At 38.3% G+C, this 15,556-nt stretch overlaps 1 protein-coding gene across 2 annotated transcripts in view; it reads left to right on the forward strand.

The window, feature by feature from the left end:
• Window positions 1-15,556, forward strand: part of NPHP3 (nephrocystin 3) — a 47,974-nt gene that overhangs the window by 14,328 nt on the left and 18,090 nt on the right. The window contains exons 7-16 of one of the 2 annotated variants that reach the window (XM_027871907.1): window positions 2,299-2,455; window positions 4,427-4,501; window positions 5,634-5,813; window positions 8,777-8,880; window positions 9,897-10,011; window positions 10,295-10,438; window positions 11,389-11,486; window positions 12,686-12,788; window positions 13,555-13,637; window positions 14,902-15,043. In XM_027871907.1, coding sequence (XP_027727708.1) covers window positions 2,299-2,455; window positions 4,427-4,501; window positions 5,634-5,813; window positions 8,777-8,880; window positions 9,897-10,011; window positions 10,295-10,438; window positions 11,389-11,486; window positions 12,686-12,788; window positions 13,555-13,637; window positions 14,902-15,043 — 1,201 coding nt within the window. The remainder of the gene's footprint in view (window positions 1-2,298; window positions 2,456-4,426; window positions 4,502-5,633; window positions 5,814-8,776; window positions 8,881-9,896; window positions 10,012-10,294; window positions 10,439-11,388; window positions 11,487-12,685; window positions 12,789-13,554; window positions 13,638-14,901; window positions 15,044-15,556) is intronic. The other variant, XM_027871908.1, reaches the window with a different exon arrangement.

Below are 15,556 nucleotides of genomic sequence, written 5' to 3' on the forward strand. Positions count from 1 at the left end.
TAATTAAAAGAAAGGCAAGTGAAAAGGGCCAGAGAAGAAGAAAATCGAGAAATGACATCTGTGATGATAGCAAGAGTCAGATTTTCCACCGAACAAATTTTATTAAATACTTACTACAGGCAGGACACTGTGCTAAAAACTGAGCATACAAAGACAAAAATGAAGCCATCACTACCTTCAGGGAGCTTGCACTATATAAGGTGGCTACGGCGGGGACGCATATGAGTATATGGCTTAGGAGCAGGGAACATTCTGCACAATCAATATTCTGAAAGGCTGAGCTGATGAGGGACTGGGTATCAGAAAGGAGGTGTTGGTTATGTGAATGCAGGTTAGTTAGTAAGTATTCAAGTACCTTCTCTGTGCCAGGCACTCTTCTAAGTGCTGGGGATACAGAGAAAGAGAGAAGACAGTCCCTGCCCTCAAGGAGCTCATAGTGTAATGAAAGGAGACATGCCAAGGCGTGGAGGGTTGCGTTTGAGGAATAGCATGTAGTCTAATTTTGCCTGGAAGATGAAGCATATAAAGGAGAGTAATATGAAATAAAAGCACGGAAGTGGGTTGGAACAAGATGGTGGAAGACTCCAAGGGACTCATTAAAGAGTCTGTATTTTATAATAGGAGACATGGAAGATTGTTGAACTAGGAAATGCAGACCTGCAAGTTAGGAAGATGATTTTGTCAGCTGTTTGAAGAGTAGGTTGGAGAGATGCAGAATAGATAGGAGGCTCTTGTAATCATGTAGGCAAAGGGAGATGAGGGCCAGAGAACTAGGGCTGTGACCATGTGAATGGCAAGGAGGGGAAGGATGTGAGAGATGCACAGGTAGAAAGAATTGCATGGATATTGGCAACTGACTATTGAGAGGTTGGGGGAGGGTCAACAAGGAGGTGATGACTGTGAACCTAGTGCCCAGGACAGTGCTGGTGCCCTTTACAGAGTTAGAAGAGTGGGGGAGGGAGGAGATGTTGGCTTCTTTTTAGGGCATGCTGAGTTTGAGGTGTCAACGGAACATCTAGCAAGCAGAGAAGTCCAGGAGGCACTTGAATGTGAATGGCCAAAGTTTAGGAAAGAGATAAGCCTGGAATTGTGGATGTCATCTGCAAAGAGAGAATAATGTGACCATTAAAGGAGAGAGAAAAGAAGCCAGGATAGAGCTTTGGGAATCTCCCTGCTTAGGAAGTAGGATATGGATGGTGAAGCAAGAAAGGAGCCTGGGACATTATCAGACAAGTTGAGGAGAGGAGGGGGACAGGAGTACAGAGGTCAGCACCCCATGGAAAAAGATGATAGTGAGCAGTGTCGTCAACACTGTCAAAAGCTGCAAAAAAAAAAAAGAAAAAAGATCAACAAAAAAGGCAATTGGATTTGGGAATGGTCAGAGTTCCTTAGTGACCTCTGAGAGAGTTGTTTTCTTACAGAGGTGAGACTTGAAGCCCTGTTGTAGTGGTTGAAAAAGTGAAAACATGATGAAGAAAGGGAGGCACTGATGGATGCTGTCTGAGTTGATGAAAAGATCAGTCAGCAAACATTTATTAAGCATTTACTTTGTGTCAGACACAAGCTGAGTTCTCCAGGGATTAAAAAAATTATAAATCAAAAACTGCCTTTACCCTGAAGCCACTTCATTCTAGTGAAGAGCGGCACGTAGAAATCACATGTGAGCATAGTAAATTGGAACATATGAAATAAATACAGAGTAGAGAGAAGATTACCTCGGAGGGATGGCAGGTGTGCTGTTTGAGCAGAGTCTTACAAGGAAACCGGGAATTCTAAGAGACAGAGGCTGGGAGGAAGAGCATTCCAGGTACGGGCAACATAACTGTGCTGTAGACTCCAGGAGGTTAGCAGTAAAAAAGGAGAGGATGAGAGCTCGAGGGGATATTTGAAAGTAATAGGAACAAGATTTTCACTTGAAATTGTGTGTAAATATATGGCATGGTTAAATTTTACATTTATAACATGAATTTGCTGCATTACGTTAAAAATCTAAGTTACTGTTTAGCTCAGAATATTCTCTAAGTTTTATAGACACAAAGGAAAAAAATGGAGTCCAACTGTGTGATATTGCAGTTTAAATGGCCCCCAACATGTAAGTTCTCATGGCTTATTCAAGAAAATTTTGCTCCTTGGCCAACACAGAATAGTTAGAAAAATGCTTTTTTTTTTTTTTTTCGCATCAGGACTTTTATGAATAGTCTTATAAGGACAAGTCCATTATTGAAATTTGAGTTGATTGATTTAACTGTTTGCTACAACAGTGTAATGTAGCACAAGAAATGCTGATTTCCAATCTAGCTGTTTGTTGGAGGACTGTGAAGAGGCATTTTTGAAAAACTCCGAAGGAAAGCCTCGATTGATCTATCATCGCTTGGAGGATGGCCAAGTCAGCTCTGACTCTGTTCAGCGATTGATTGAACAAGTTTCTTACTTGAACAAGGCTAACAAGGCCAAGGTAAATTTTAAAGAAAATTTGACCCATGTATGAAGCCTCAGTGTAATAATGGCAGAAGGCTTGGACAACCCAAAAAGTGATCTGGGGCCAACTTTTAATTAGCCAACTGGGTTGGGTTCTAGAGCAGGGGCAAGAGCATCATTGTATGATGGAGAGGTGGAAGTGGGAGCAGTAGCTAAGTGTATAGGCCAAATTACCTACTTATTTTTCACCACAGAGCCTTGATATCCAGAGCAGGTGGAGGGCCTCCTCCATGGCATGCAGTCTAATATAGGCTTTACATATACATTCATATTAAACATATTTTCACATTAGTCATGTTGTAAAGAAGAATTAGAACCAATGGGAGGAACTACAAGAAAGAAGACACAAAAAAGAGAGAGAGAGAGCAAATATGCTTTGATTCATTCAGACTTCATAGTTCTTTTTTCTGAATGTGGATAGCATTTCCCATTGTGAATCTTTTGGAGTTGTCTTAGTTCCCTGCACTGCCAAGAAGAACTTAGTCTATCAAAGTTAGTCATAGCACAATGTTGCCGTTACTGTGTACAATGTTCTCCTCGTTCTATTCACTTAACTTAGCATCAGTTCACGTAAGTCTTTCCAGGTTTTTTCTGAAGTTTGCATGCTTATCATTTCTTATAGCACAATAGTATTCCATTACATTCATATACTGCAACTTGTTCAGCCATTGTCCAATTGATGGACATCCCTTCAATTTCCAATTCTTGGCCACCACAAAAAGAGCAGCTATAAATATTTTTGTACATGTGGGTCCTTTTCCCGTTTTTGTGATCTGTTTGGGATACAGACCTAAAAGTAGTATTGCTAGGTCAAAGGGTATGCAGTTTTATAACCCTTTGGGCATAGTTCCAAACTGCTCTCCAGAATAGTTGGATCAGTTCACAACTCCACCAACAATGCATTAGTGTTCCAATTTTCCCACATCTTCTCCAACATTTATCATTTTCCTGTTTTGTCATGTTAGCCAATCTGATAAATGTGATATGGTATCTCAGAGTTGTTTTGATTTGCATTTTTCTAATCAATAGTGATTTGGAGCATTTTTTTATATGACTATAGCTTTAATTTCTTTATTTGAAAACTGCCTGGAAAGGAATGTTTTTGTTCAGTGTGTTGTGGGCTGCTTTTCCAAAAACATAGAAAAATAATAAACAACTGATAATGATCATATTACTTCTGTCTGGCTCCATCCCATTGTTTCAGTGAGAACTTGATGATAATAATGATAGCTAACATATGATACTTTTAAAATTTGCAAAACACCTTTTACATTAAATCTCATTTGATCCTCAGAAGAATACTGGTGAGAAAAATACTGGTATTAACCCCATTTTGAAGGTGAAAAAACTGAGGCTGAGAAAGGTTAAATCAGAGGTTAAGTGACTTGCCCAGAGTTGTGCAACTAGTAAGTGACCAAGTAACACTTAGACCTTCCTAACTTCACCCTGCACGGGTAGAGGGAGTTTTCTCACTGGGAAGCTCCCTGTACCATTGAAATCATGAACATAATCCCTATCCCTTTTCCTCTTAGTAAAAGGGAAAAAAGGAGCAAACCATTAGAATATCTATTTTAATTTACAAATTTAAAAGTAGAATAAGTTTTCGTGCTCTTTCATGAGGTCATTGGATTGGTGGTGGTTGTCCTTCATACTCAAAGAGGACCAAAAGGACATCACTATGTTGGGGTCAAGGCACAGTGTGTCCAGCTATGGCTGATCAGACCAGCACAAGCTCGGAAGGCTCTACCACAGGTCAAGCACAAATAGTCCACATGAACATTCAGAGTGGAGATGTCTCTAAATATGCAAATCTCATGTTTCTTTTGAACTACTGCAATTCTGGACTAGATGATATCTTAGGTTCCTTCCATTTAAGACTTTATGATTGTAAGTCCCATGTTCATTAAGGAATTCAGTACCCAAAATATTCTGTGCCTCATTTTTTCAGATTATTGACCACCAAGGAGAGCCTGCAGAAGGAGTATATAAAACTTATAATTACGTGGAAAAAATTATTAAACAGGTATATGGGATTACAGGCATTATATGTAAGGCTTGATGTTAAGTATGCTTAGGCGACAATTTTCCATAAATGTTGGTTGTTCAGGAGAAAACCAGGTAAGAGGGCTATTGGTTTTGTGGGTTTTTTAAACTTCATAAGATAGAACAATTCATCCCTCCTATTAAAGAATGTACAGTGCTTTCTCATGGTTTTTATCTATGGTATTTACTAAGTTACTATGGGAAAGTATTTCTCTTTGTTCCTTACCTAGCTCATAGAATTATTTATTATTACGACAGCTGTGAAGCATTTTGATATCTTCTGTTGAAAAGTGTTAGAGAGAAACTTCTGGAATGTGGGTAAATTAGTTCTTTCTGTAGTAGCTTATATGGTGTTTAAAAATCTGGCTTTGACACACAAGAAATTAGATGGGAGAATTGCAATTCTTGATGCAGGAAGTGAAAAATGCTATATTTAACAGTCTTCCTTTTTTTAAAAAATAAATACTGGGTCTCCCTATCTCACCCAGTTTAAAAATGCAGGGCCTACTTACAGATTTGTTCCCATTTTGATTGACATAGGACCTTTGACCTCATTTCTGACCTGGGCCACTTCACCCCTCCTTAGGCAGCATGGTGGTCCTTCACTTTAGGAAATTCACCACATTAATGTGGAATTTAGTGCAGACACCTGATCAGCATGGCCCACTGCAGCTCAGAATGCCTCCACTTCAGAGATCCAGTAGCCTCAGTCTCCCTGGGAGCCAGGATGATAGGTGTGCACCTGTATCTGTCTTCTAATGTGAGTTAGGAAGCTAGTAAGGTCTTAGAGTTGGGATTAAGTGGTAGCCAGAGACTTTATCTGTTAAGTCAAAGACTGAACTTCAGGTAGGTACAAGAAATAATATTCATTAATGTCGTGGAGAATGCTCTTGTTTAATAGCTGAACACACTCAACAGGCCCAAAATACAAAGATGAGACATTAATGAGACATTAGTGTAGTCAGAAAATTATCTCACTCACTAGCTAGAAGGATAAACTTTATAACTATCTTATCATTTTTTAGACCACGAATTAGGTTAACGTTGGGTTTTAATGAGGCAAATGTGGCTTCATCCTTTCTGTTCTTATGTGGATGTTCTGTCTTGTTTAGGATATATTAGGCTTTGAGAACACAGAGCAGGAAATGAAAGATTTGGACAATGAAGAGGATTCTACCATTCCAGAAGAAGATGATTATGGTGACGTTTTGTGGGACATCCATGATGAACAAGAGCAAATGGAGGCTTTTCAGCAGGCTTCTAATTCAGCGTATGATCTAGGATTTGAGAAAGTAAGTACTTAGCTGTATCTTAGAGGCAAAAACAGTGACTTCATTAAAAGAAAAACCTTAAAAGAACTTAGGATTGATTATAGGTAGCCAAATGTGAGCTAAGGCTTAAGCTAGGTCCCTAGGGGGACGTGAAAGGCTTGTGAACATGAAACACATTTTCATTTATTAATAGCACATGACAAAGCAGCAAGTCTTAAAAATCAGTTAGAAACATCTTTTGTAATTTGTGACTGAAAGCTAGGAATCATGATGTCTCTTATCTCGCTACCTACGTGATAACGCAATTCAGGATCAGGGTCACAAGGTAATAGTGAGGGCCAACCCAACCTTCTAGTTTCTAGACAAAATTAAGAAAACTTGGAGTGTGTGTGTGTGTGTGTGTGTGATATAAATTATGTAACATGATAAAACAAATATATCATTATGTATCAGTTAATAATAATAGCTAACATGTAGCACTTACTATGTGTCAGACACTGCTAAACGCTTTACAATTATTATCTCATTTGATTTCACAACAACCCTAGGAGGCAGGTGTTTCCTCATTTTACAAGTGAAGAAACTGAGGCAAACAGATTAAGTGACTCATCCAGGGTCACACAGCTCGGAAGAATTTAAGGCTGAATTTGAATTCAGTTCTTCCTGACTCTGGACCCCATGCTCTGTGTACTATGGCACTACCTAGCTGCCCATTTATTCCGTTATAGAGTTGCCAAATTAATCCCTTTTTTATTAAGTGTTTATACAAACAAAATTTGAGATACAGAATAATCAAAGCTGAGAATTTAGATCAAGATCTGAAAACATCCAAATTAAGCATGAAGGACATAGAAAGCAGAACATACTAGAATAGCAGGGCAACCCTTGAATTACCAAAGCCCCAGATATAGAAGTAAGTGTGAGGAGAGCCTGGGCTGGAGATTCCCATCCCTCTGGGCAGTGATGGACATAGGGAGTGTCCTCTTCTCTTTTGTGGACGCAGCACTTCCTCCTTTGCTCATGTAGAAAATTCCCAAGTTGGAAGTATCCAGGTATGACTTCCTTCTCCATCTCCACTGGAGGTATTGCAACAGTAATGCTCAGGTCAAAGCTCTTGTGGCCTTGCCTGGAAATCTAACCATTTAGAGCATTGTTTGTATGAGAAAATCTGACCCTTATTTTAGTTTCAAATTTCAAACCACTAACTTAAAAAAGCAACTTGAAAACACAATTTTTCAGTTGAAAACTTTCCTATACTAGAGTCTTAATGCTTAATTTAAGATCAAACCAAGTTTTACATAGGGAATTTTACGTAGTAATTTTTCATAGTATGTTGAAAAGCCATGAGGTCCAGTTTTAGTCTGTTTCACTGACCCATGAAAAAGGAAGAAGACAGAGACAAAGCAAGAATTAGTCATCAATTTGTCTGCCATCAGTGAGGGCCAGAACAAGAGCCACCAAAGAGGGTCCCTTCTGGAGTCTCGACAGCCGGGAACCAGAAAGGGAAGCTCCCTGAGGGAATAGCAAGAACTTCTCCATAAACTGGCCTTGTCTGTTTGAGAAATGATGACCTCAGGACCCAAGCTAACCCAGCTTAAAAAGAGGCATCTTCAGGTTTCTGAAAGAGGGTGATGCCCTTCTGGTTTTGAAGCACATATTCATGATTTACATGACTTCCCAGAATTTGTCTTAGGAACCCCAGACAGCTCAGCAATCATTTTTAAATACCATAATTTTCTAACCATTTTGACAGTAGACATGTAGATAGAATCATAATTATTCATTTGTTCTCTATGTAGTGTTTATTCGATAAATATTTAGTGCCTGCGTTTCTCCCCTCCACTTCGTATTTCATGTTTCAACTCTACAGGGCACACGGCACTGTAAGTGATATGAAGACACATAAGCCTTCAGGCTCTGTGCTTGAGTCCATTACATTCTAGCTTGAGAAAGCAAGACATGCACACTAAAAACTTAAGTAATACTGGAAGGTAGATACTTGGGTGTTGCAAGCATGGAACGCTAAATGCCACATCCAGAGTCTAGTCTGGAGTAGTAGGGACAGACTACGGAGAAACTTGGAACCACCCAGGGCACTGAAGAATTGGAAGGATTAACATAGGAATAAGGAAGAGTGCTGGTATTGTAGGTGAATACAACAGCTTAAGCAAGAATGTGGAGGCAGGAGAGTTCAAGGCACATTCAGAGGACAGTGAGTGCATGAATCAGCCTGTAGTTAGGAGTTCACATTTGTAAGATTTCAAAGGTAGATGGGAACCCAGTTTTGGAGGTCTTGAATGCCAAAATGAATCTTTAAAGGTTTTTGAACAATAGAATGACTTGATTTTCCTTATGATAATGCTTTTTTTTTTCTTCATTGTGGATGCAATTCTGAATGGAGTCTTTTCTTGGTCTTGCCATTAACATTTAGTGGGAACTTTGGCAAGTCATTTAAACCAAATCAGTTTTCTTTGCTGTAATTAAGAGTAGATCTTGTCATATAAGTAATTGGGATTGTTACTGAGTTTTATGAGATAAAGAATGGAAGGACTTTGTATTTTTAGAACCATCATCATTATCAAAATTATTTAAGAGGCCAATCAAGTGTGTCACTCTGTGTGAGATTCCAGGAATAGAACTTTAGGCGCTTATTTAAAGTACTATGCCGGCTAATCATTTTACTAGGGCTGCGGGAAACTTCCAGCCACATATTATTGACTCTAAGCCAGCTGCAGCCTTTTTTTTTTATCTTCTGTCAATTAGATTTGAATTCTTTCCTTTGAATCTAAGTATTTTTAATCAGCCATTATGGATAGAAGTCCTGGCAAGGTGTTATTATCTAAAATTAGGATTTTCGGGCTAGTTCTTGATTTCATTTATTCATATTCTCTTTGTTCTAAGCAGATAACTGATAGCTGTTTCTTTTATTGTGGCATTAACGGTATGAGAACCCTTACCACTTCTATTTTTTTGTTTGTTCACAGTATTACCAGCGCCTTAATGACCTTGTGGCAGCAGCAGCACCTATCCCACCCCTTCTTGTGTCTGGAGGACCAGGATCTGGGAAATCACTTCTTTTATCTAAGTGGTCTGAGTTTTTGTTGTGGTTATTTCAATTTACCTTTCATTTTTGAGATTCACTTCCTTAACTAGAATTAGTCTGAATGCCTCTTCTTGGCACAACTTTGTTGCTTAAGTGCTTATGATATCCTTGGGAAGTTCAGATCTACATAGAGGAAACAATTCTGTTACATATAAGGACATGATCGTGAAGTGCAAACAGTAATTACATTCTGGGGCATTGGAGAACTTGAGAATGATCAGCTTGTGGGGAGGGCTTATATAAGCTCCTTCTTGGAGCTGGTGAAGCTATTTTAGACTGAATTACCACATTCTAGTTTTAATTTACATTTCATTGAAAATTGGGCCAAATTAATGATGGCAAAATTAGGAAACGGATGATTAATGCTGAGTTATTAAAATGTTGTTTGCTGCCTTCCACCTTTTTCCTTGGAGTTTTAACATTAACCAACAATTTTTTTGCAGTTTAATTGATTGTGGCATATAAGCTGAACAAGGTATCATAAGAAAGGAGTCTGTCATAGTTATTATTTGCATTGCACTGCATAGAAAGCTAAAATTTCTTTTTTTCCAGAACCTTTTAATTTAATTTGTGTTTACACTCAGGAAATACTTAGGTTATCTCTTACCACAGAAAAGGCTTTAGTTCATTAGAAGAATGTGTTACTTAAAAGGTGATCATTCATTTTAATTATACTTTAAATTCTAATTTAAACAATCCTGGCTGGAGACATTCAGAGTTGCTTCAGTTTATAGTCGAAATGAATCTGTAATGAAGTGATGAGTGTTCCAAAGAATCTCTAAATTCCATAATCCCTTAGGAGCCAGATTTCAGCACAATGAAATAGATTGTGAATGTGTGGCTGCTGACAGATTGATGGCATTTGATAAGGCTCCTTATTGTGAATTAAGACGCTTAGAAGATTAATTTAAAAGATGTTTGGGGGATTTTTTTTTTTTTTGGAGAATAGCACAGCTAGTTTTCAAAACTGTTTCTCAAAAAATACTTTGTCTTTTCTATAGGATTCAGCTGCAGCAAAAGCATTCTCCAAACACACTAATTCTGTATCACTTTGTGGGGAGGCCCATGTCCACCAGCTCAGAGTCAGCCTCGATAATTAAACGGCTGACTTTAAAGGTAAACTGGAACCTTTTGTCCATGTGAGCAAAATGCTTATTTCAGGCTATAATTAATTTCTAAGTGCTTGACAATAATTTAGGTACTTTCAGAATTTGTTAAGTGAATAACTCTCATGGCTGTAGAAGCTTATCCTTTTTACATCTCCATTTCGGTCTCTACAGATAGAAATATCTTCTGCCGGCCATCACAGCCTGTACAAATTATGCAGTCATTAATTTGTGTGTGTGTGTGTGTGTGTGTGTGTGTGTGTGTGCATGTGTGCGTGTCTCTCTTCTTGCAGCTGATGCAGCATTCCTGGTCGGTATCTGGGCTAACATTGGATCCTGGTAAACTCCTTGAGGAGTTTCCACGATGGCTAGAAAAACTCTCTGCTCGTCATCAAGGCAGTATTATCATCATTATTGATTCTATAGATCAAATTCAGGTACTGTTTCAACTTTCTGTTCATAATCTCCTTGGTGAACTTGAATAATAAGAGCTCCTGCTTTTATAGCACAAGTCTCAAAGGACCCAGGTTCAAATCCCAGCTCCACCATTCATTATCTGTGCAAACTTGGACAAGTCACCCCTCTGGATCTCAGTTTCCTCATCAACAAAATGAAGGGCTTTGGCTATAGGATCTGAGGTTCCTTCCAACCGTAATTCCCTTTGTCCTACAATTTACAAAGCTCTTGACTCACAGGACCCCTGCAGGCAGGGAGTGCAGGTATTACCACCATTTTACAAATGAGGAAACAGTATCATAGATGGCATGACTTGCCACACAGCTTGTAAATTGTGGAACCTGGACTCCAACCAGCGACTTCTGACTCTGACTCTAGGGCTTTGCCGACTATCCTGCACTGCCTTTTCTGGAAAAAGAAGCAAAACCATTACCAGTGACAAGAGTAGCCATTTGCATTTCTGTTCCATTGATTTTATAATTTCTTCCTGGGAGGAAGCCAGGCAGGTGAAAGATTATTGTTGTTCTGATTATTAATCAAGAAAAGGTCTGTCATTTTAATGAAGCCATTGATGTTGTTGAATAGATCCCTAATTTGTTTATATTTTAGTATTTATAGACTGGTCTAAAAACTTTTTCTGATAACTTATGCTATGTGAGTAAGATTTACTCACCATATTTTAAATTAAAAGATTTTGTATTTCCTCACCTTTTGGAGCTCTCTAGATAGCGAATCTAGTGGTTTTACCATACAATACTCTTAACATGGAAGGTATTATATCATTAACAAGAAGTACTCAATAGAATTTTTGGTATAACTTTTCAAAAATAGGTCCAAAACATTGAATGATGACTTCCCTTTTTCTGGTTTGGGAAAGTGATTCTCAGTGAATTTGAACTAATAGATTGGATGTTGTTTTTGTATTTTCAAGCAAGTTGAAAAACACATGAAATGGCTGATAGATCCCCTGCCCGTGAATGTGAGAGTAATTGTGTCTGTGAATGTAGAAACTTGCCCTCCGGCATGGAGGTATGATAAGTTATTCTTTCAGATTGTCTAGCTATAAATATGTCAATTCCGTATGTAGTGGCAGTGTCACATATCACTTTTTTTAACTTGTCCTGCCATAAAAAGTTCACTAACCTGCCAAGAAAAATTATGAGCCTTCTCCTTGCCAATTTCCTTCCTTATATCAGTCTTCATTTCTCTTCCATCTTTATTCCTCTTGCCTATTATCGTGTCCCTTTTGTCCCTGTGCTCTTGCTCCTTTTTTAATCGCTCCCACAAAGAATTAACATTTTCCTCTTTCTGTTTTCTACTCACAAGTAACACCAAGATGCAGTTAATGTTACCAGCCAGCATCAACATTAGCAGGACAATATGGCCTGCAGTCCATACTCTGCTGTCACCTCATTTTTCTCTTGCCAGGGCTAATTTTTCACCCATTGGTGGTGAGTGTCAATTTGAATGTGTGGGTTATTGAATGGTGGGCACTTAGTTAACATTTTCTACTTTTGATGTTTAAGAGTGAAATTGGTAAACATTAAATCTGATGTATTTGATAAACCAAATTTATCATACATATTTTCAGCTATTAATGATAGCCTTATTTGGGAATCGATATTTTTGTTTGGGGACCCTATTGGATACGTCATGCAAAGCAAAGCAAGGAAAATGGTGCTTTTTCTATCATGAGGAGTGAGAGGACCAGTGGGGGCCAAGTTGGCAAGCTTGAGTTTTCCATAATACGGACTCACAGTGATCTCTCAAGATCAGAGTCTCACGTCCTGCAGTAGAGGAGACCTCAAGTATCACTGAATGAGAATACACTCTCTTGTACCTCTCATTGTTTCCCTAAGAACAGTGCCTCACTCATAGCAAGTGCCCAGTAAGTGTTTAATTAACGTAGCTTTAAGATACTATATAGAATAATACCATCTAAATATATCGTCCTTAAGCAATATTGTATTTATGCTATTTTATTTCATAGCACTGTGTGTGATTGTGAGAATTTTTTAAGAGCGGTGATATAAATAATTATGTTAGAAGGAAACAAATTAAATTAACATTAGCATATAGGATACTAGATATATTTCATATGTTTCCAAGGTAGAATGGAATTTCTGATTCTCATCAAAAATTTTAGTCTTTTGCTAGTAGATTATGATAGCACATAGTATGTCATTGGACCAGGATATCATTTTTTCCTCTCCTGTTTTAAACATAAGGTTGTGGCCAACACTTCATCTTGATCCTTTAAATTCAAAAGATGCAAAAGCTCTTATTACTGCAGAATGCAACTGTGTAGATATTAAGTTGACTAAAGAGCAGGTACGTACTTTAATTTTAGTATAGATATCTCACTTTCTTAAAGAAAATGTTGTTTAAACCAAAGATAGGGACTGCTCACTATCACAAGTAAAAATGAGTTTTAGCCGCTACATGGTTAAGTATATTTTGTTCTAAACTAGTAGTGATAAATTTGTTATCACATGCTTTTGTATAATTGGAAATATGAACGTACGTATGTCTGGGTACATGGTATACCCCACCCCCAAAAAAATGCATATCCACCTCCTTTATTGTATAAAATCGGGAACTTTACCAAATCTGAATGTATTCTGACATGTAGAAATTGTTGGTGCAGCTAGGTGGCCCAGTGGATAGAGCACCAGCCCTGAAGTCAGGAGTACCTGAGTTCAAATCCAGCCTCAGACAAAACACTTGACACTTACTAGCTGTGTGACCCTGGGCAAGTCACTTAACCCCAATTGCCTAAAAAAAAATTGACTACGTGGGGCAGCTTGGTGGTGCAGTGGATAGAGCACCGGCCCTGGATTCAGGAGGAACTGAGTTCAAATCCGGCCTCAGACACATAACACTTACTAGCTGTGTGACCCTGGGCAAGTCAGTTAACCCCATTGCCTAGCCAAAAAATAAAAATAAAAATAAAAATGTTTAAATAAAAAATTGTCACCTTGATCAGGATTACACAGCCCAGCCCGTTGTTTGGTGATGTTGAAAGCCTCAGCAGTTCTGACTGCTTCATTTCAGGTTGGATTTTGTGTTTTGTTTTATTGGTAAAATGCTGTTCTAGGAAAAGAAACTAGAGCGACATTGTCGTTCTGCTACAACCTGCAACGCCTTGTATGTCACCCTTTTGTGTAAAATGATCACGTGGTAAGTTGTGCTTCCTTAGAACTCTCTCTTGCATGTTTTTTCTTTGATGAAAACCATTTCATCAGCATGTGAAACTGGGAAGCCCTTCACCATCACTGTTTATCAGAGGGGATGGTGGTGACTCTTTCCAGGACACTGGTGGGCCATTGCTCTACTGTAACAGTAACTACAGAGTACTGAGAAGTTACTAATAGCCTGCATGGTTGACTGAACCCTGAGGTAATTAATGAACTGTTAGATGTTATTTAATATATTTACCTAACCTTTTAGTACTAACCCTTGGCCAGGGTGAGGATTGCTCTTGAAAATTTGCTTAGCCATAGCGTGAGCCACACAGGTAAACACCAGACACAAAGGGTAAAGGCTTAACTGGAGGATGGGGGTGGTGCTCCTTTATTGTAATAGCAGATCTCTTTGGAAATTATCTTTATTTTCATAATCTTTATGTTCTTTAACTTTAAAATATTAACATTTGAATTTTGAATTCCTTTCCTTTTAGATAAGGCAACTGATTTCATGTTTATTGGTACCTTATCTACTTAGCTATATGTCCTTGAGCATATCTTTCACAGTTTCCTTTCTTTAAAATGAGGATCCTTTAGACTAGTTGCTGTTGTCTAAGGCCTCACTTTTCTAGCTCTAAAATCGTCATTCATTGGTACAATCTGAGGAAGGTTTAAAAATTGCCCCCTTCTGGTATTATCCACTCGGCACTTTGACCCTGTACTGTAACAGGGCTTGACTTAGCCCAAAATCAAGATCATAGAGAATCATATTTTTTTCCATTGAAAATGTGGATTTGTAAAGAGTAATATTTTTTAAAGCATCCCTTGTTGTAACTTCTTACACTAAGACTCCTATGTGCCAACTCTGGTCATGAACATCAGTAAAAAACACAAATATTGAGTCATATTTTCAATTCATGTAATAATATGTGCTAAAATTGTTCATTGCCTACAGGTTGATTTCTTGTGGGCTCTGCTCCCCGCCCCCACTGACTTGCCTGGCTCACTAACTAGCTCTGCTTGTGATTATTTTCCAAGTGTCTTGGTAGTTGCCCATTTGCATCTAGGAATCAGAGCAATCTTTTTAGAAGTGTCCTGCATATTTGTGATTTCTGCTGTTAGCTCTGATATGTTTTGGATAGTGATATTTATCACCAAATTTTGCCATTTGAAGGAATGAAATCTGCTTTCCATCTAAGGATTAATAAAAGTTTTTTGATAACATGAAAAGCAATTTAATCCTTTCTCCTATATTTCAGCAGTGCTGGTAGAGCCAGTAACATAGATGAAATCTTGCAACAATGTTTCCAGTGTCAGGACACTGTGTCCTTATATAGGCTGGTGTTGCGATCAATTCAGGAATCCATGGAAAATGATAAGGAGAGAGACCTAATGAAGGAGGTGAGTGCACAGTGTCATCAAATGGGTTGTTTTTAAAAAATATACTTTGTCCTCTGTGACTTTAATTAATAATTAGTTAGATGTTCTTTGCTTAATTATCTAATTTTAAGTTGTTATTAAAGATGTTTCATGTAAATCCAAGAATGCCAGCAAATCACAATGTGCCTGCTTGTTGTGGGGGCTTATAACAATTTGATTTGTTTGGTAAAACGTCTAATATCAGCGTTGCCCAGGAAAATCCATATGTACCCAGCCAGACTGACATCTCAAGATACTCCATCTGAGGGGCAGCTGGGTGGCACAATGGATAGAGCTCTGGCCTTGGAGTCAGGAGGGTGTGAGTTCAAATCCAGTCTCAGTCACAAGGCACTTACTAGCTGTGTGACCCTGGGCAAGTCACTTAACCCCAATTGCCTCACCAAAAAAAAAAAAAAAAGATACTTCATTTGATTCTACTAATCAAAGATGGAAGGCACTAGCTGTGTATGATAAATCAGGACAGGGGCTGCTCAC

This window comes from Vombatus ursinus, unplaced genomic scaffold, assembly GCF_900497805.2.
Source record: "Vombatus ursinus unplaced genomic scaffold, bare-nosed wombat genome assembly UNPS02014799.1, whole genome shotgun sequence".
NCBI classification, from domain to species: Eukaryota; Metazoa; Chordata; class Mammalia; order Diprotodontia; family Vombatidae; genus Vombatus; species Vombatus ursinus.